Source organism: Saccopteryx bilineata, chromosome 4 (assembly GCF_036850765.1).
Source record: "Saccopteryx bilineata isolate mSacBil1 chromosome 4, mSacBil1_pri_phased_curated, whole genome shotgun sequence".
In the NCBI taxonomy this organism is placed as follows: Eukaryota; Metazoa; Chordata; class Mammalia; order Chiroptera; family Emballonuridae; genus Saccopteryx; species Saccopteryx bilineata.
Window position 1 is genome coordinate 296,356,807 of NC_089493.1, and position 19,129 is coordinate 296,375,935.

Below are 19,129 nucleotides of genomic sequence, written 5' to 3' on the forward strand. Positions count from 1 at the left end.
GCGTCGCGATGACTTGACTCATTTCTCTCGGAATTAATAATTCAGATCCCCAGCACTATTTCAGCCAGAAGTGGCCCATAAACTGCAGAGGGTTTAACCAACCACTTCTGAAAATGGGGATTGATCCTGGGGAAACGCTACCTCCGCCTGCAGCCCTCTCGCTCTCGGCTCGAGCAGGATGAGAGCTGTGAGATGATGTCACAGCTTCATTAAAACCGTCAAAGCAGAAACGGGCTGCAAGGAGGCCGCGGAGGCCGAGCGCGCTCCCCCTCGCCCTGGCGGCGGCAGCTTGGGGCCCAGTGAGCCTGTGGGAAGCCAGGACGGGGCTCAGTTCTGCCGGAAGGGAACCATGCCCACGAGCCCCCCAAGTCAAGGCAGCCGGCTCCCTGGCCAAGCATGTCCAGGAGGGGCACGGATGAGAGGCCGCGGGACACACTGAGTGACAGGCGGGCGTCTCCGGTGTGCGGTGGAGCTAATTCACCGCCAAAGGACCTCAGGAGGTCACCTAGAACACTTTATATATATACGATATATAAAACCTCAAAGACTCCTAGAAAGAGGGACGATGCCACCTGCCAGTTACTTGGGAGCTGCCCGGAGGCCTCTAAGTTACAGCAGAACACGACTCTTTTCTTTGGTCAGTTCAAGGACAGCTGCAGATAAAATACTCAACCAGTCACACTCTGGAAGTGTGTTAGGTTCAAACCCCAGCCTGTCACCTGTTAGGGCTTGAAAGACAAAGCCCTCAATAGATGTCATCATCGCAGCCACCACTGCCACCTCTCCCCCAGCCCTGTGCAACCCAGCGACAAATCCTGCTGCCGTCTACCTCCCACCCTCCTGCACTGCCCCTGCCAGAACCAGACCAGCATCCCCCACCTCCAGCCCCCGCGCTGGGACCACCTGCCCTGCCGCGATGGCCAAGCCTCACGCCGCGCGCCGCGGGGGGGGGGGGGGGAGGAACTGCCCCTGTCCTACCTCGGCCTCATAATTTCCCGTTTTGTCACTTGCCATCCTCGAGTCAACAACTTTATTTGGCTACGACAGCAGACAGTCGATATTATTGTATATTCGTTTCGGGTGTGTAGCCCAAGTGGTTAGGCGTTTAGACGTTTTACAAAGTGTCCCCTTCGACACTTTCCGGGCCTCGCCTGGCACCATACATAGTTACCGTATCGCCCCATGTACGAGACGCACCTTAATTTTGGGGGCCTGAAATTTGAAGGAAAAAAAAAAAGTCTTACATAAAAGTGATTGAACTCAAGTTCTATTCATCGTAAAATCCATGCCACTCCTCGTCACTGTCCGGACTCCCATCCACGAGCCTGTCCTCGCCCCGGGTCTGGTGACGCATCCCCGTCTTCAACCAGGGGCGCAAAAACAAGCGGGAAAAAGTGGGAAATGCAAGTAAAAGAGTTTGCAGCCCCTGTATAAGACGCACCCAGTTTTTAGACCCCAAATTTTTCGGGAAACGGTGCGTCTCACACAGGGGGAAACATGGCATGACAATGTTGTTGACGGTACTCCCTGTGCTGCAGCCGACACCCCCCCCCAGTCTCCTGCAACGACCAAGCTGCACATCTCGGTCCCTCCCCTGTCACCCCCCCACCCCCCCCACCTGGCAGCCGGCAGTCTGTTCTCTGCACCTTCGAGTCTCTTTCTGTTTGGTTGATTTCGTCCTGTTCACTAGCACTAATTCCCTCTGGGTCCACTCCTGTGGTTGCAAATGGTAAGCTTTCATTCTTCTTCTCTTTTTTTAAATGAGCCTCATAATTCTTTTTTTTAGTTAGGGACGCGCCCCTGCCCCCTAAGTTGCTGTCTTGACTTGTGCAGCACTGATGCCCCCAGGGCCCTGGACAACCTTGGTAGATGTCATCGCGGGCGGGTGGGGACGCTGCTGATTTCCTACTGGTCACAGGAGTGAAGAAACCCGTGGATGGCCCTGGCCAGTTGGCTCAGCGGTAGAGCGTTGGCCTGGCATGCGGGGGACCTGGGTTCGATTCCCGGCCAGGGCACACAGGAGAGGCGCCATCTGTTTCTCCACCACCCCCCTCCTTCCTCTCTGTCTCTCTCTTCCCCTCCCACAGCCAAGGCTCCATTGGAGCAAAGATGGCCCAGGCGCTGGGGATGGCTCCTTGGCTTCTACCCCAGGCGCTAGAGTGGCTCTGGTCACGGCAGAGCGACGCCCCGGAGGGGCAGAGTATCGCCCCCTGGTGGGCAGAGCGTTGCCCCTGGTGGGCGTGCCGGGTGGATCCTGGTCGGGCACATGCGGGAGTCTGTCTGACTGTCTCTCCCCGTTTCCAGCTTCAGAAAAATACAAAAAAAAAAAAAAAAAAAAAAAAAGAAAGAAACCCGTGGTTTTGTTCTCTTTATTGAAATACCTGCTCTGCCCCTTATTCAGGGAAGCCTGCTCTTCGGGAGGCTAAGACGGTCTGGTCAACACCACAAGTCAAACACGCTCAACGCTCCTGTGTTGTGTTCCGCGTCCTCCTTGGGCTCAGTTCTCCTTCCCGCCAACACATCGACCGGGGCGGGAGGCTAGAAACACCGCGGGACTTACAGAAGCCGGGTTCTCGGCCACCCCCGGCCACGTGTCCCACGGGAACGCTGTGCGCCCCCATCTCAGTGACTCTGGGCACAAGGCAGACCTACTAAGAATCCCCGAATCTCACAGGGAGGAAGGAGGAGCACTGACTTCCCCACTTCACTCTCAACCCTCCGGCTGCACCGGGGAAAAGCCCCACAGTTGATGTTAATATTTCTATAGCTGCTCTTAGGGGGAGTATTCCCGACTGGCCTCTTCTAAGCCAGGATGGGGGGCAGGCTGGGGCCAGGCGAGCCACCGTAGGCAGCAAAAACCCAACAGCGCCGTTTTGTGTTCAGTTTCCTTTCTTATGATTGCTTTCCAGGGACGGCGACGGACCCCGGGGCTCCATTTAGGGTGGTTTTCAAAGGACGTTGTTTCTTAAAGATACGTGTGACAACTGGACCTGCACGCCGCGTGCTGGGTTTACAGGCGCGCAGCGCGTCTCTAGAAAGACCCACACAAACGGGCACCTGTGCTGGCTTCTGGGAGAAGGGAAGGCGTGGCGGACACACGGGTGGGAAAGAGGAGAACCATCTCACTCAATGTCCTTTGTCACTTCTGACACTGGCATTAGGCGAACCTGTTATCTATTCTGAAGTCTATACACTGAAGGAAAAAAAAAAAAAGTAAGCCCAGTTCCTTGGGGGGGGGGGATTGACGATTTTTTTTAATGTGCTCACTCACGTAAGCCAAAACAGTTGAATGGCAGCAGGAGGCGTGCCAGGTTTGGGCAAACATCAGGAAGGTGGAACTGGAAAATGCTACCCTCAGAGAACGGTGTTTGTGTGTATGGGGGGGCAATGCCATCCCCCAGAAGACGGCAGGGAGAGGTCCTCAGGGTCAACCGTGATCAGACACCCTGAGTCTTCTCACAGGAGCTGGCAGCCGTGGGCACCGAGAAGGAGCCACTGTGAGCGCCTCTGGCTTCGAGGCCGGGAGCAGACTCCAGGTGGACGTGTGCCCAGGAAACCCACGTGACACTCAAGCCCCGGTGACCCAGCACGTGTGGCTCCTGTTCCCCGGGGAGAATGTGCTCAGTGACCAGCCCTTTGTCCCTCTCCCAATGCCATCTTCCTGCGGAGACCCCGCCTTGGCCCAGCGGCCCAGCTGGGTGGCTTGACAGGCAGCAATTACCTCTGAATGCGAAGCTATTTCCACTCACTGGTGGCTCTCCCCCACCCCGTCGCCAAGCTGCCCGTGGTCTACCAGGCGCTGGAGCCCATCAGCGCGGCCCATTAGGAGAACAAAGTGGCAGCCCAGCCGGCCTCCGGCAACCTGGCACTGAGCCTGGCAGTCGTGGGTGTTTGACAAACAAACAAATGGATTAACCTGCCCCCCCACCCTGGGGGGTTGAGCTCCGGAGGACGGTGAGTCCTCCGGAGGGAAGGTTGGCCGGGTGACCTTTCAGACCCCTCCAGCCGGACTCAGCCCGGGTGCCTGCCCGCCCACCCACTGCGCCCGCCCCCGCGGCTGAGTCCTCGCTGGCTTGTCCAGATGGCCTCCCTTCCAGGGCCTTCTGTGGACCCCGACGACGGGCAGGGAACCGCGGGCTTCTGCCCCGCCTCCCCGCCCACTCTGTCAATCAACCGCTCAGAACTGATGTGTGCGGTGCAACCAAAGGGAAGGAAGTTATCCTACGGTCCTGCGTGCGTGCCCGTGCAGGACCATCAGCAAGCATCCCGCGGGGCACTGACTCTGCCCAGAACCTGTTAGGGACCCGGGATGCGTCTCCCGAGTGCGGAGAGAGGGTGGGTGGTCCGGCCACGCGTCAAGACCAGGCCTGTCACAGTCTTATCCGCCGGTGGGTGTCGGCCCACACGCCCCTCCCCCACTTCAGAACTGAGGCTTTCAGCGAGATTGCATTGGGTGACACTCAAAAACACGGAAAACGGGCACAGCCCCTCGACCAGAAGAGCAGGATGTGGGGGGCTCCCCGCGGAGCCAGGCACTCGCCCCTGGTTCAGTGAGAGGCTCTCCAGGGCGAAACCCACCTCTGGGGAGAGGGTTTCCATCCGGTATGGAAGCGTGGTATCTCAGATACATCCTGATTGCAGAGATGTTCAAATGTGGGGGGAGGGGGACATGCTTCTTAAGAATCAATGGTAAGTGATACGTTCCTATTTTAACCAACAGCCTTCACCAAGGGCTTTGGGGGGGGGTCCGCTTTTTTTTTTTTTTTTTTTTTAATTCTTCATTGCAAGGTCCTCCACGGTCCCTCTAAGCTCCGGGGGCAGCAGAGCCAGCTCTGCAGAAGGACCGCCTGTGTGCCCACCCTGAGGGTTCCTCGGTGCCGGGCAAGCAGGGTGCCCGTGCAGGACCCACCCTGTCTCCAGCGTGCGCCGGGCGGACACGGAGCTGCGAGGCCGGCGAGGATTTACGGACACCGTGGTTTCATTTAATCAGCCTGTCGGACGTCCGCCCGGAGACCGAGGCTGGGCCGCGCCTTAGGAAGACGGCCGCGCACGAACGCTGCGCTTGCGTGCACGAGGGCGCAGGCCACACGAACGCTGCGCTTGCGTGCACGAGGGCGCATGCGCCACCCGGGCCTCCGTGCACACGCGGCCGGCGTGGCTCCGAGCGGGTCACGGGCTGGTCGCCGTGTTCAAGAGGGTTCGAGTCTCTGCGCGCGCGGCATCCCCGGTCTCTGCCTCCGGCGTTCCTTCTTCCTCCAGCTCGTCCTCGGGGATCGATCTCTTGACGGAAACGAGCTGCAGAAAGCGACAGACCCTCTTTCTGGGTTTCCTGTCCCCTTTCTTACTTAGACCGTGGCCTCTGGGGGCAGACACTGTGTCTGGTCTCTCCGTCTTACACCCCTGCCCGGAAAACCATCACGCCGAACAGATACACCTGACGGGGACAGAAACGGGCTCCTCTACCGAGACGCAGACGCCGGAGCCCGGGGTCCATCACCACGTGGTCTCCTGCTCTTGTTGGCCGATCGGTCCATTTCAAAGGAGACTCACAGCCTCTCCACAATGCTCCCCACACCCCCACCCCGACCCTCCACGTGCAAAATGGAGAACACTTCACCCAAAATTCAGCTCCCCCCCCCCAAGACTCTTAAACACCAGCAGGCGAGACACGGCTCACCTCTCTTCTCAAAAATGAAGACCCTGAATATTGTCTCACGCCGGAGCCCTCGCGGTCACGGCGGCCCAGACAGCATCTCAGGAGCATCTCAGGTGGGAGGAAGGATGCCCCTCGCCCCGTCTGACTGAGTTTTCGGAAGATGGCGAGTCCAGCAGGTCCGGCACCCTTCCCACCGGGAAGACGAGCTCTCTGACAACCGGGGGCGGGAAGTGACCGACTTTTCATCAGCGAGGACAGCCACGGAGCAAAAAAACCCGAGAATGAAACTGAAGCGGAGCTGACAGGAGAATCGGAGGCCAGGACCCCTTCCTCGTCTCCCGGAACGGTTTCCCCAGCAATTCGTGAACTCGTCAGGCCCACGGGGGGGGGGGGGGGGGGGGGGGGCGGACAGCAGCAGAGCTGGACACCAGTGGCTTTGCCCCGGATAGGGCTGAGGGGGATAACGGGAGTATGGGCCCCGAAACCACAGGGGGGGACAGTTGTGACGTTGCCACCGTGTCTGTACGCGCCACAGAAGTCCCCGGCCCGAGCGCTTCCTCGCCCTTCCAAACGGCCTCCTCGGATAGGAGCAGCGGGTGCCCTTCGACCGGGAGGACACAGAGGTGCAGGTCATGGTGCTTCCAGCCACACGGCGTCCCCAGTGCCCCGATCACACAGTCACAGAGGGTCTCACTCTGTCCACCTGTCCCAGCAGCCAGCCTCCGGCACCCTGCAGGCTCTGCAGCCCCCCACCCCACCCCCACCCCCACCGCTGCCGTGGGGAAGAAACTAAGAAAGGGAACCAATGGACAGAGGAGACCCGCCTCTGTGATTGGGGGGCGGGGGGTGTCCCACCACAGGGGGCTGGGCTGCAGCCTGACACGGGCTGGTTCCCAAGAGCAGAGGCGGATGTAACGGCCGTGGGGGCACCAGGCGCGCGCCCTGGGCCCCAACTTCTGAAGGGCCCCGCAGAACCCCAGCTGGACACTTTTCTCAAGTGACACCAAGTTTGCTTTCCTATGTGCCATTTTAACATGAATAATAGTACGTACTATTTTTTATTTATTTAACTATGGTTAACATGTATTTGTATTTTCCCTGTCTGTCTGTCTGTCTCTTTCTCTCTCAAAGAGCCCAAGATTTTTTATTCTGCGCCCGGGGCCTCCACCAACCTTAATCCGCCCCTGCCCAAGAGGCTGCCCGGACTGGGGACGAGGAAGGCACGGTCCTTCCGGCCGCCGGTGCCTCTCGGGCTCCGTGTCACCTCCGGGCCTGTCTCTGTCCACCCACAGAAAGAAGTCTCCCCTTTGGGTTGAGAGGAAAGCTGTTATTTATTCCACTGTCCGTCCAAAGCTGGGCCTGGGAGCCCAGAGAGGTGTCCCCAGGGGCCGAGCCGGGGCGGGTCACGTGAGAACCACCGCCAAGAACTCTGCCACCCCACTTCGGAAAACCACGGTCCCCACAACGGGTGCAGAGGCTCTTTGGCCAAGTGGACCCGGGGGACACTGGCTTTCTGGTGGTGGGCTGTGTGGGGCAATGGTTAGAGCACTGGCCTGAAAGGTACACACACACACACACACACACACACGTGTGTGCGCCAGGGACTTCCGGTCCTAACCCTCATCCACTTGCTTTGTGGCCCCATTTCACACGCTCTCTCCTCTTGGGGCCCCCGTGTTCACCTCAGTCAAACAAGCAGAGCCAGCAGGCAGGGGAGAAGGAAGAATCGTATCACCTGCCATTCAACAAGGTGTGGAATTCGGGGACAAGAAGGCGGGTGTTAGAGGCCCCCTCCGCCACCCCCGTCACCCCCGTCACCTCCGTCACCCCCGTCACGTCTGCAGCTCATGCACGTTATCTGGGGTGATCATCGAGGATAAAACACACGCAGAAGAATGTTCTGGAATTACTGAAACCGCACCCCAACGGGACAGTGTCCCCAGCCTCCCAACGGGACAGTGCATCCCAGCGGGACAGCGTTCCCCAGCCTCGATGGTGATCCCCAAGCAGACGTCCCCCCGTCCATGCCCGGCCGCGCCCAGACATCCCCCCACTCCCGCCCGCGCCCACTGTTCTCTGAGGAGCACGAGGGCCGAGGGTTAGGCTAAGTCAGACCCTGAGGAGCGGCGCGGTCAGAGTGCTCGGTGTTAAATAAAACCTACCAGAGACTCAGCTGAGAATTTTAGCAGAATCCAAATGTGCTAGGAAAAAAAAAAAAAGAGAGAGAGAAAAGGCACAGCTCCCATCTCTAAGGTTCACAGCGAAGCTGGCTTAGAATCACACATGCCAAGGTTAAAAATAAGCAGCGGCCGCCCCTGAGTGACAGGGGCTCTGAGAAGGGAGCCCACGGCCTGGCCTGGCGTTCGTGGTGTGGGGCCGGAGAGCTCAGGGCAGGGACGCCCAGGGCACAGGTGTTTATTGGAGGGTGCGCTGGCTAACAGCCAGACACTGAGCACTTTGTGATTTCTGCACTTAAAAAGCACTTCACTTGGGCAGAGGGTTTCGTAAAGGTCTCCAGACTTTCCCTCCAGGGCACCCCGCTGTGCATTAGAGTCTGACCACGGTGCTGACCCACAGCACGGCTCTGCTGTTTGATGCCCCCGCCTTCCTTCCCGCCCTGGGGTCTGGCTCCAGCTCTGTCCTTGCTCACTCACCTCATACGCCCAGATGGGACGCCTTCGGGTCACAGCTTGGAGAGCGCCCGCCAGACCTGCCGTTCCGGCCACCCTGTTCCACTGAGCCCACATAGTGGTGCTCGGACCACCCACAGGCCAGCTCTCCCAGCTGGGCCCCACTGGGGACGTTACACGTCTGTCTGCCTCCAGAGGACAATCGGGTCCCAGCCCGTGCCCCCCACAGCCATGACCACTGCAGGCTACCCGGCCAAGGTGACCAGTCGGCCCCGGGGCTCCCCTTCTTGCAGTCCAGGGCCCCGTGTTATGAGCCCAGTGGGGTCTATCTAATGAAGGGGTCCTCTGCCTGATACACTTAGGTCTTTCTACTTCCTAAAGGGGTTACTTTCATTTAAAAAAAATTAACAATGAGCTTAAGCTACTGTGCAGCGAGCACCGTGCCCCTCCCTAGCTCCGTTATGATGCAGGCATTCCCAGAAAGTCTTCACGCAGCCAGGGGTGCGGTGGGAATTCTGTGAGCGGTGTGTCATGGGGAGCCCCATACATTACACACACACCCCGGGGATGCGCGGATCAGCCCACATGCGAGGGCCGGGTCTACCCCTCAGCACCACACAGGGCTCGGGGAGGTCAACGGACATGGAACAACAGTTCAGTCTGCCGCCTTGCAGAAGCTTCCGGCCACCCTCCCGGCACCACCAACCTGGGCGGCTCTCCTCCCCAGCAGGGCGGTGGAGGAACGGACCGTCTACCTATGTCCAAGGGACTGCCCCCCAGGACCCTGCCCACCCGTATCCCAAACTCCCCATCCTGCTGGCGGGTCTAGAAGCACGCCCAGTGTGGCCTCTTTAAAGCACTTTAGAAAGAAAGGCCTAGGGGAGGCAGGGAGGGCAGGGGAGTAGTCCCTGCCCAACGTAACCTAGGAGGAAACCGAGGTGCAAAGAGGTTTAGCGATTTGCTACAGCTGAGCAGCAGAGCGCCTGTGTGCGTGCGTGCGTGTGTCAGCGCCGGGGGGCGGGGACCTCACAGATAAACCACTGACTCAGTGTCAGAGGGCGGGGGTCTCAGCCCAGCCACCGCAGCAGGTATCTGCAGAAGGGAACTTCCTCAGCCCCGGGAAGTCCGGCGATGACTTTTCATCGGACCTGAAGGACAGGGACCTCGCCCAAGCACAGAACCCTGTCGCGAAGGGGTTGTCCTGCTCTAACTTTCCACCTTTCCCGGGGTCCTTCGAAGGCCAGGAATGACCTGCGGAGAGTCCCGGGAGGGCTGTGCGCAGGGAGCACGTGTCCTTTCTGGATCCGCTCGCCCTGAGGTCTGGCTAAAGCCCCCCCCCCTCCCCCCTCCAGGCCACTCCAGTGCCAATGGCCCTTTGCCGTTCAAGAAACCCCGTGTCCAGTGAAGAAAGGCAAATTCTAGGTCAGTCCCTCGGCCGGTGTCTCCCACCTCCACGAGTTAGCCTGAACCCACAGAATGAGCCGGGTTAAGGGGAAGAGAAAACGCAGGGGCGGCCCGAGAACGGAGCCCGCTGGGCGCCGGGCGGGCCGGGGGCTCCCCCGCCTTACCTGTACCAGTCCAGCCCGCGCCCGTAGTTCCTGTCGAAGAAGTGGGGCTCCGTGCCCAAGGCCCGCACGTCCGGGTGCACACGGATAAACTCCAGGACGGCGCGCGTGCCCCCCTTCTTGACGCCCACAATGAGGGCCTGGGGCAGCCGCTTGGTGCCCAGCCTCGGCGAGCCCGAGAGGTTGGCCGCCGAGAGGCGCGGGGCGGGCGCCGCGGCGGGCGCGCTGGGGGCCGGCCCCGCGGGATCGCAGGGGCGGGACTTTTGCAGAAGTTTCTGGCCGTCCGCGCCGGGGCCGCGGAGGCAGCGGGGCGCGCGGAGGAGGCGGCTCCGGCCGAGGTGGTCGCAGCAGCCCAGGAGGCTGTAGCACAGGTACGTGCAGGACAGCGAGAGCGTGAAGGCGAAGAGCAGCCTGCGCGCCCTCCGCGGCTGAGGTGGCCCCGCGCGGCCCAGGACCCTATAGGCCATGGCTCCATGGGCCCGCGCCGGGGCGCATGGTTTCCGAGGGGTCGCCGGCGGCGGAGTTCCCGGGACCCTCCGGCCGCCTAGGGGGCTCGAGCGGCGCGGCTGGCCGGACCACGCGGGGCGGCCGCGGGGGGCGCCGTCTCTTCCAGGCGCGGCCGGCTGGGGCGTGCACCATGCCCAGGGGGCCAGGGAGTGGCGGCTCCTCGGGGCACGGGCGGCTGTGCCTCCCACATTGCCCGGTCCTAGGCGACGGGGCTCCTGGCGATGGGGCTATTCCCGGCGCTTCTGGGCTCTTGGACGGGCCGGGGCCGGAGCGCACCCAGCTCGGGAAGCCCCATGCCCGAACCCCGGCAGCCGCGCGGCGGTGCGGGCGGGCGGCGGGCGCACGGTGGCGCTGGCGCGGGCCCCGCTCCTGCTCCTCGGGAAATGCCGAGCCGAGCGCGCTGCCGGCTCTATTTAAGGAGTCGCCTGACGTCAGCCGCGCGGGTCCCCGGAGCCGGCGCCCCGCCCGGGACCTGGCCTCCTCCCATCCCCGTACCCCTCCCGAGGCACTGACACACAGCCCGGGCCCTTCACGCGCAGGCCGCGCCCTACGGGAGCCCTGGCTAGCTTGGGGGCGGAGCGGGAGACAGCGGAAACATTGACCCCCCCAGCAGGCTGGACACCCCCCCGCCCCGCCCTCACCACCACACTGGCCTCGCGACACCAAGGGGTTGGAGCCCGGGTCGAGATTGCGCCAACACCCGGCCCCAGACAGAGACCCGGCGCAGACGCAAGCACTCTGCACGGATGAACGGTGCCCCCCCCTCACCCCCGCGCGGACACAGGCACGCACACAAATACACGTACACACACCTACCCTGAGCGGGACCCCCCCACACCCACAGGGGCTAGGGAGGGAGAAATCTGCCTTGGCCGTAGAAACACCTACTGGGACACTTCCCTCCGGCCCCCACCCCATCATCTCACCAAACAGACGCAGAGCCTGGAACCGGACACCGTGCCCTGCGTGCAGGCATGCTCGGGACGGGACGGGGACACGAGCGCGAGACGGGATGCGTGGAGGAGCCGAGCGTGAGTGAGATTCCGTGACTATTTAGGGAGCTTCGGAGCCCTCCTCCCACCCCCGCGCGCTGACTCACACCCAGGCGGCTGGCTCTGTCTCACACCCAGGAAGCGTGAGGCCCCACCACCCCACTGTCAGTCCACCTCTGGCTGGGCCTGGGGCAGGGCGGGGAGGAGAGTGCCAGCCCCAAAGCAGCCACTCTGCGCGCGCGGGCCACCTTCCCTCTTAGCGGCCGCCCCCTAGCGTCCGGCTGCTCCCTGGGGAGCTGTGCAGGGTCCCATAGCGTCCTTAAGGTCCTGGGCACTCCGGACTGCTTCACTCGGCGGCCCGAGGAAGAGGGAAGAGGAGGCGGGGAGGACTTGGAAGCGTTTCCACTTGGAATGATTCCTGAGAGACTGGCCACAGGACCGTGACCAGCGTCCGCCTGAGGAGACCAATCCAGTCGGCCCAGAATGATCGCACTAGTTAGTGGCCATCAGAACAGGAGGACTAAATGACCAGGGCCCAGAAAGCAGCTAAGTGGTAAGTCCGTGACAATGCCAAGTCACGGTGCTCAGGTGGAACCAAGTGAGTGCCCCCATTAAATGTCTGAGTGACCACCATCGCTCCCCTAACCCCCCCCCACCCACCCCCCCCCACACAAAACTGAGCATCCTTCTTCAGGGAATAACTAACTGGCCAGGCTCTGTGGACCTCAGCCCCAAGCCAGGGCATTTTGTCCCTAAAGCAGACCCATTTGTAGACACCCTAGGCCAGTCCTTCTGCCAGAGAGAAGAGCCACCACCAAGTTGGTGTCAGGCACTCCGCGTGTACCGACTGCTTTAGATATTCACCACAACCTGTTAGGTTGTTACCCTTGTCCCCACCACACTTTGCTTCCTTAATCCTAAATAGTGGCTCACGTTTATGGGAGTCCTCGTGTTGTGCCGGTAAAGTGCACATCACGTGACAATCGGCCACCTCTTTTGTCTCCAAAGGGAGAGAGAGGTTCCGGTACAATTCCTCACTTACAGGCAGCGAGGTGAAGTCAGTGATGGACGGAGCTGGGATGAACCCCCCCACACACACCGGCTGTCTGTCTGACTTCAAGAGGCAAGCTCTTCCTGACAGCGCGTGGCAGGGCCCTAACATCCTGGGGCCGTTCTAACTGAAACTCCATCCCCGAGCTGAACTCGTTTGTCTGGATCACTTTGCAGGTCTGACGCCCGGGACCGGAGGAGCCGCGGCAGGTGTGGGTGGGAAGGTGCGGCGGGACTCAAACCTGTCTTTCGTCAAGTGCGTCTCGCGATGCCACCTAGGACCACACGATGCCACCTAGGAACGCGTCACCTCCGTGTCTCGGAGCTGCATCACACTGCTGGCACCTCAAGCTTGCAGCCAAGTCACCTCGCCCGGGGTTTCTTTACGGGCGCTACTGATGAGGGCACATCCGTTGGCTCCACACGGGGCTTGTGCAGGGGGCTCCTGTGGAGGGAACATGTCGGTCCTTGCACATCTGACCTGATTAAATGGTATCTGATCTCAGCAGTTCGCTGCTTCCATTTACCAAAAAAAAAAAAAAAAAGTCTAGACACTTGAATCTTGAATTGGGATAGCTTTTATTTCTTCAAAAAAAAGAGGAGGTAGGAAGATTGAATCCCAACAGCTTTAGCCTTGATCCCAGGTGTGCCCCAGGGCAAGGGGGTGGTCCTCTCTGAGCCTCAGTTTTCTCACCTGTGTAATGGGGGAAGGGGGTTATAATGAACTTCCAAAGCCTCTGTGGGTTCTGATGTATAATTCTATGGTGCTATTACTCCATGTTTGATTACTATTTCATTAACTCCTCACTAAAAATGTTAATAAAAATGTCAAAACAAATATGTTGACAGGAGTTCTGATATGTACTTTCACACTGTGAACCTGCTATTCTGCCGTTGTTAAAATTACAAGGTGAAGGCCCCAGCCAGTTGGCTCAGCGGTAGAGTGTTGGCCTGGCGTGCGGGGGAGCCGGGTTCGATTCCTGGCCAGGGCACACAGGAGAAGCGCCCATTTGCTTCTCCACTCCCCACCCCCTCCTTCCTCTCTGTCTCTCTCTTCCCCTCCCGCAGCCAAGGCTCCATTGGAGCAAAGATGGCCCGGGCGCTGGGGATGGCTCCTTGGCCTCTGCCCCAGGTGCTAGAGTGGCTCTGGTCGTGGCAGAGCGACGCCCCGGAGGGGCAGAGCATCGCCCCCTGGTGGGCAGAGCGTTGCCCCTGGTGGGCGTGCCGGTTGGATCCTGGTTGGGCGCATGCGGGAGTCTGTCTGGCTGTCTCTCCCCGTTTCCAGCTTCAGAAAAATACAAAAAAAAAAAATTACAAGGTAAAACATTGATTCAGCCAGACCTGTGGTGGGGCAGTGGATAAAGCATTGACCTGGAACGCTGAGGTTGCCAGTTCAAAACCCAGGGCTTGCCTGGTCAAGGCATAAATGGGAATTGATGCTTCCTGCTCCTTCCCCCTTTTCCTCTCTCTCTAAATAAATCAAATCCTTAATATTTTTTTTTTAAATGTAGATTAATCCACTCTGACAAGCACTTTATTCTTAGTGAGGAAAAGATAGGATAGTTCTTTCTCATCATTTTGTGCTTGGCTCCATTTTAAACTTATTTTTATCTTTGAATGTATAAATTCTGAAATTCTTGGGCATTCAGATGATACCCAGAAGAGCCAGGCAGCTCTGCCTCTTCAAATTTCCACCCAGAGTATTGACTAGGACTTCTTCATGGAGCGTAGGATAGGGGACATGCTTGTTCACTACCTCCCACCTCTCTTTTTTTACAGTAGCACCATGATTTTCCTTTGAGGGAATCAGGGAGGATGGTGTTTGGGCCGTATGGCTTGTCAGAGACACTCACTTAAACAAGACATGCTCCTTTTGCTCTCCCTGGGAAGGCGATGCCATTGGCTCGGCGCTGGTCTGGCCCCACAGTGTCGGGGATCCAGGCTCCGCCATGTGTCCCCTCCATCCTTAGATGACCATGTGATCAAGATGACTTGTTCTCTGCAGTGATCATGCCCACATTCTGCACAAAAGTAAGGAAGCCATATCCCTTTGAGCAGTGGTCCCCAATCTTTTTTTTTGGGCCACGGACTGGTTTAATGTCAGAAAATATTTTCACGGACCGGCCTTTAGGGTGGGACGGATAAATGTATCACGTGACCGAGACAAGTGTCAAGAGTGAGTCTTGGATGTGACAGAGGGAATCTGGTCATTTAAAAAAAAATAAAACATCGTTCAGACTTAAATATAAATAAAATGGATATAATGTAAGTTATTTATTCTTTCTCTGCAGACCGGTACCAAATGGCCCACGGACCAATAGCGGTCCGTGACCCGGGGGGTTGGGGACCACTGAATCAGGAGACAGTCTGAAGCAGGTTGAGTTTTCCATGTTCTCAGAGATGCTGTCGGCTGGAAACCAGCGCCCAGAAGCGTGAACGGGGAGACGGACGGCCAGCTCTTCCTGCGGTGTCCCCGCGGCTCAGCGCTGTTCCGAGCCCACACTGTCTGCGACTTGCCCTGTCTGTGCCACCTGGCTTTCCGAACCAGACGTAAACTGCCTGGGGGCAAGGACTACACGGCTACTTCCAAATCAGCCCGGTGCTTGGAACTCTGGCTGCCGGCTCACACTGGGCGGGACCCGCTTGCTTTCTGTATGTCTCCTCTTCCTCTGGACGGACCACGAAACGCTACCGGGTGAGGGCTTCCCCAGAAAGAACGAATATTCCATTTCAGAATTGAGCCGACGTGGATTATTGAGAATGTCAGGAAGATTCTAAGCCTGTTCCCTTGTTTAAAAATATTGTAGGCCCTGGCCGGTTGGCTCAGTGGTAGAGCGTCGGCCTGGTGTGCAGGAGTCCCGGGTTTGATTCCCGGCCAGGGCACACAGGAGAAGCGCCCATCTGCTTCTCCACCCCTCCCCCTCTCCTTCCTCTCTGTCTCTCTCTTCCCCTCCCGCAGCCAAGGCTCCACTGGAGCAAAGTTGGCCCGGGCGCTGAGGATGGCTTCATGGCCTCTGCCTCAGGCGCTAGAATGGCTCTGGTTGTAACAGAGCAACTCCCCGGATGTGCAGAGCATCGCCCCCTGGTGGGCATGCCGGGTGGATCCTGGTCGGGCACATGCGGGAGTCTGTCTGACTGCCTCCCCGTTTCCAGCTTCGGAAAAATACAAATATATATATATATTGTAGAGCTGGCCGGGGAGACTCCCCTCACCCCCCTTCTGGCCTTTTAATCAAATGAAAGCAGATAAGAATGTCACCACTGGTATTGTCACCCCCCCAATTTATTAATTTCCTGAGATACAGATCTTAGTGGAATAGGACAGGGATGAGCGGAAAAGTACCTTGCTCTAGAGAACAACGTAGAGAAATATGTTTGTTTGCTTCTATTGAGTTTTTGTTTCCCTTCCACCGTGTGTCATACAGATAATATATTCTTAAGGCGGAAACAAATGAAAATCCTGAGAAGCAAATAAACAAACAAAAGAAACAGTCCCTCAAATTATAGCGCTAAAAAATAACGATTGTTCGTGTTTTATTTACGTCCTTCCAATTTTAAATGTCTTTGTTTGCTCGCTCAGGGGTCAGCCCCTATCTACTCTTTTGGTCAAGTCTGAGGTTTTATTTTTACGTAACAATACTGTGAATCTACTTTGTATCCTTGTAGACAGACTGATGCAGATATAATACTTGCAGAAGGGGAAAACAGCTTTGTCCTGGCGATGCCAGAAGGGAGGAACAATGGAAGACTCAGTCCTGGGAATAATGTTTAGCGCTCTGGGTTCAGCTTTGCCGGAAGCTATCTGTTCAAGAGACAGGAAAGCATCATAGTGGTTAGGAGGGCAGTGTCTGGACGCAGACTGCCCGGGTTCAAATCCTGGCTCTGCTACTAGAATTAACCCAGAAAATAAACATCAAGCACTTGGAACAGAGCCTGGCTAAGGATAAGCCTTCAGTCAACATGAGCCGTTACTATGTTGCAAACTTTTCAGTTACATCCATCAGTAAATGATCTTTCTGGACTTAAGCCATTTTGACAGAGGCTGATAGGTACTTTTCAATTCGATTTTCATCTTTCAACCTACTTGAAAATTTTATCGACAAGCAAATAAAAATCAGTCCCTGTTCTTTGTAATCACCTGAGACACCCCCTCCCCCACAGCCCCTGCTCTGGATCTCCAGCTTAGCTCCCTGCTATTTAAATGTTTCTAGGAAAGTCACCAAATGTCCTCTCTGGACATAGCTCATCACAAGTGTCCAACAAGTGCGTGTGGGATAAATAGATAGGTACGACCCTCGACACTCTGTCCACCTAGAGGACAACACTTTCAGTCCAAGAGGACACGATACAACTGACCTTCAGGACTGAATTCTCTGTGTAGCGACCGTCACCTTGACATCCTCTGCTCCCTCTGCGCTCAGTCTGACTTCCGTGGAGAAACACGCTGTTTTTATTTCTCGCTTAAAATATCACCCACTCCCTCCACACGCTCTCCCTGCGGCTGTATTTCCTGTTTAAAAAATCAACATTCTGCCCGTCCGGTGCCCAGCGCCCGCACCCACACAGCCGAACGCAGTGAAGGCACAGGCGTGACGATGCCCGTCACTCTCGAAATCCGTTGCCTCCGATCTCGACTGGACCCTTGACGGTTCCTCACAATCCTCAGCCTACCGCGCTCCCTAGCCCGTGCCTTCTCTCCCGTTTCCTGCGAAAGTATTTCTTTCTCTCTCTCCTTCCTTCTCAAAACCCTCTGAAGGCTCGGCTGACGACCTGGCTTCCTCCTTCCCCGGTACAGAGAGAAGCAAGTGGAAGAGATCTGGGACCCTGACCTCGTCCCACCTGCCTATGGCTCTCTGCACCGTCTCTCTTTTCTCTCCTGTTGTGACAGGACCAGACGGTCCGTGTTTTCCGACGTGTGTGCTGGTTCCCACCCCCCCCCCCCCAGCCTTCATCTGCCCCAGGTGTGCATCCAGCCGCCCTTCCCTCTCCCCCCTGCACCCAGCTCTGCCCCCTCCCCTCCCCCGGGTCCTTCCAAACACGTTGGTATTTCTTGTTTGTCACCAGAAGGAAAGAGAAACACCGTGGTCTGGACCTCGCCTCTCCCTCCCGCTGGAGTTCCGTGCCTAGTCCCATCTTGACCCCGAGCACGCTCCCCTCCCTCCCGGACTCCGCATTTTCTCCTCCCCTCCCCTTGGAGCCGGTTCCAGTCCAATGGGCGCTCCCTCCTCTCCTCCAGAGCTGTTCTTCTCAAGGTTGCCCGTGACGTCCCACGGTGCTGAACTCACCTTCTTTGTCCTCCCTGAACGTGACCCGTGAACAGCGCTGGACGCGGCTGACCCTCTTCCTGGAAGGTTTCGTTCGCCGGGGTCTCAGCACACCATGTTCCGCTAGTGTTCTTCTCGCCTCTCTGCTTCTCCTTCCAAACCGCCTTCGATGGTTCCCTTTTGCCTCCGTGACCTCTCACGTGGGGGGATCGTGGGGATTAGTCCTCCAACATCATCTCTGAGTACTCTACCCTGGCGACCCCATAAGTCCCGTGGCTGTAGATATACCACTTAAATACGACCACCTCTCAAATGTGTCCCTCTTTTCCCCCCGAAGGGTCTACTCAACATCTCCACCTGATGTTTCATAGGCATCTCAAACCAGGTATGTCCCCAGCTGAACTTGCTACTTCCCTTAACACCTGCTTTTATCGTGGTCTCAGTCGTCTAAGTACAGAGGAACTTTCACCTTTGACCCAGAGTTCGCCTCGACTCCTCTCTCTCTCTCACACCCCAGGTCGGACCTCCTCCCACACTTCCACGCTCCCCTTCGGACGGCAAGATGCAGGAAACCTGAAAACGATACTCCTCAGTATCCCTGGCCAGCTGTTTTTTTAATTTTTTCTCCTCCCCCCCCCCCCCACCCCAAGCTGGTTTTTAATTAGGTTTGCCCCCAGGGAGGCCCTGGCAGGACTCTGGCGAACAGACGGGAGGGAGAAACCATGTTCTTTCTGCACCCAGAAGCGGCTCACACGGAACTTGGCAGCAACCGGTGCCGGGTGGGTGCAGGTCTCTGATCGCCTGTGCATGGAGCACGGAGCACGGACCTGGGCATCCCTATAGCCTCCCGAGGGCGGAACTCCTGGGCGGAACAGACCCCCTGCCGCTCAGACAGCAAGGTCCTGCCGGGAGTGGGGGCCCCGGGCTTTCCTGTCACCGGGCGGGTGTGGCTGTGGTTCCTAAGGCAACGGCGAGAGGAGCAGACACCCCAGCAGTCACAGTGAGGTCTCAGTCACGGGCTCTGGTGTCCTTCTCACTACTCACAGCGCCTTTGGCTCCTGCAGCCAGCCTGGGAGGAGTTCCCATCGTTCCTGGTTGCTAAGCAACAGTATCCATCCCTGGTGGCCCCTCCCACCCTCCCATCAGGTCCGGAGACCATCTCCTGCACTAAACCCGTTCTGTTGGAAATACATGCCCAGAGCGGTTCTGTTTTCCTGAGTACATAGAGGCGGACGAGTACACAGCCGCCAACAGGCCTTCCTGCAGCCGTCTCCATGCTGAAGGGGAGGGTCCTTCTGTGTGACGCCCCCCTTGGTGGCTTCCGATCTCACCTTAGAGCAAGGGTCCCCAAACTTTTTCTACAGGGGGCCAGTTCACTCTCCCTCAGACCGTTGGAGGGCCAGACTATAAAAAACAAATATGAACAAATCCCTATGCACACTGCACATATCTTATTTTAAAGTAA

General features: G+C 58.1%; 1 protein-coding gene across 1 annotated transcript in view; it reads right to left on the bottom strand.

The window, feature by feature from the left end:
* Window positions 1-10,687, bottom strand: part of HS3ST2 (heparan sulfate-glucosamine 3-sulfotransferase 2) — a 66,640-nt gene extending 55,953 nt beyond the window's left edge. Inside the window, exon 1 of the mRNA XM_066278526.1 lies at window positions 9,855-10,687. Coding sequence (XP_066134623.1) covers window positions 9,855-10,318 — 464 coding nt within the window. The 5' untranslated portion in view covers window positions 10,319-10,687. The remainder of the gene's footprint in view (window positions 1-9,854) is intronic.
* Between the last annotated feature and the right edge of the window lie 8,442 nt (window positions 10,688-19,129).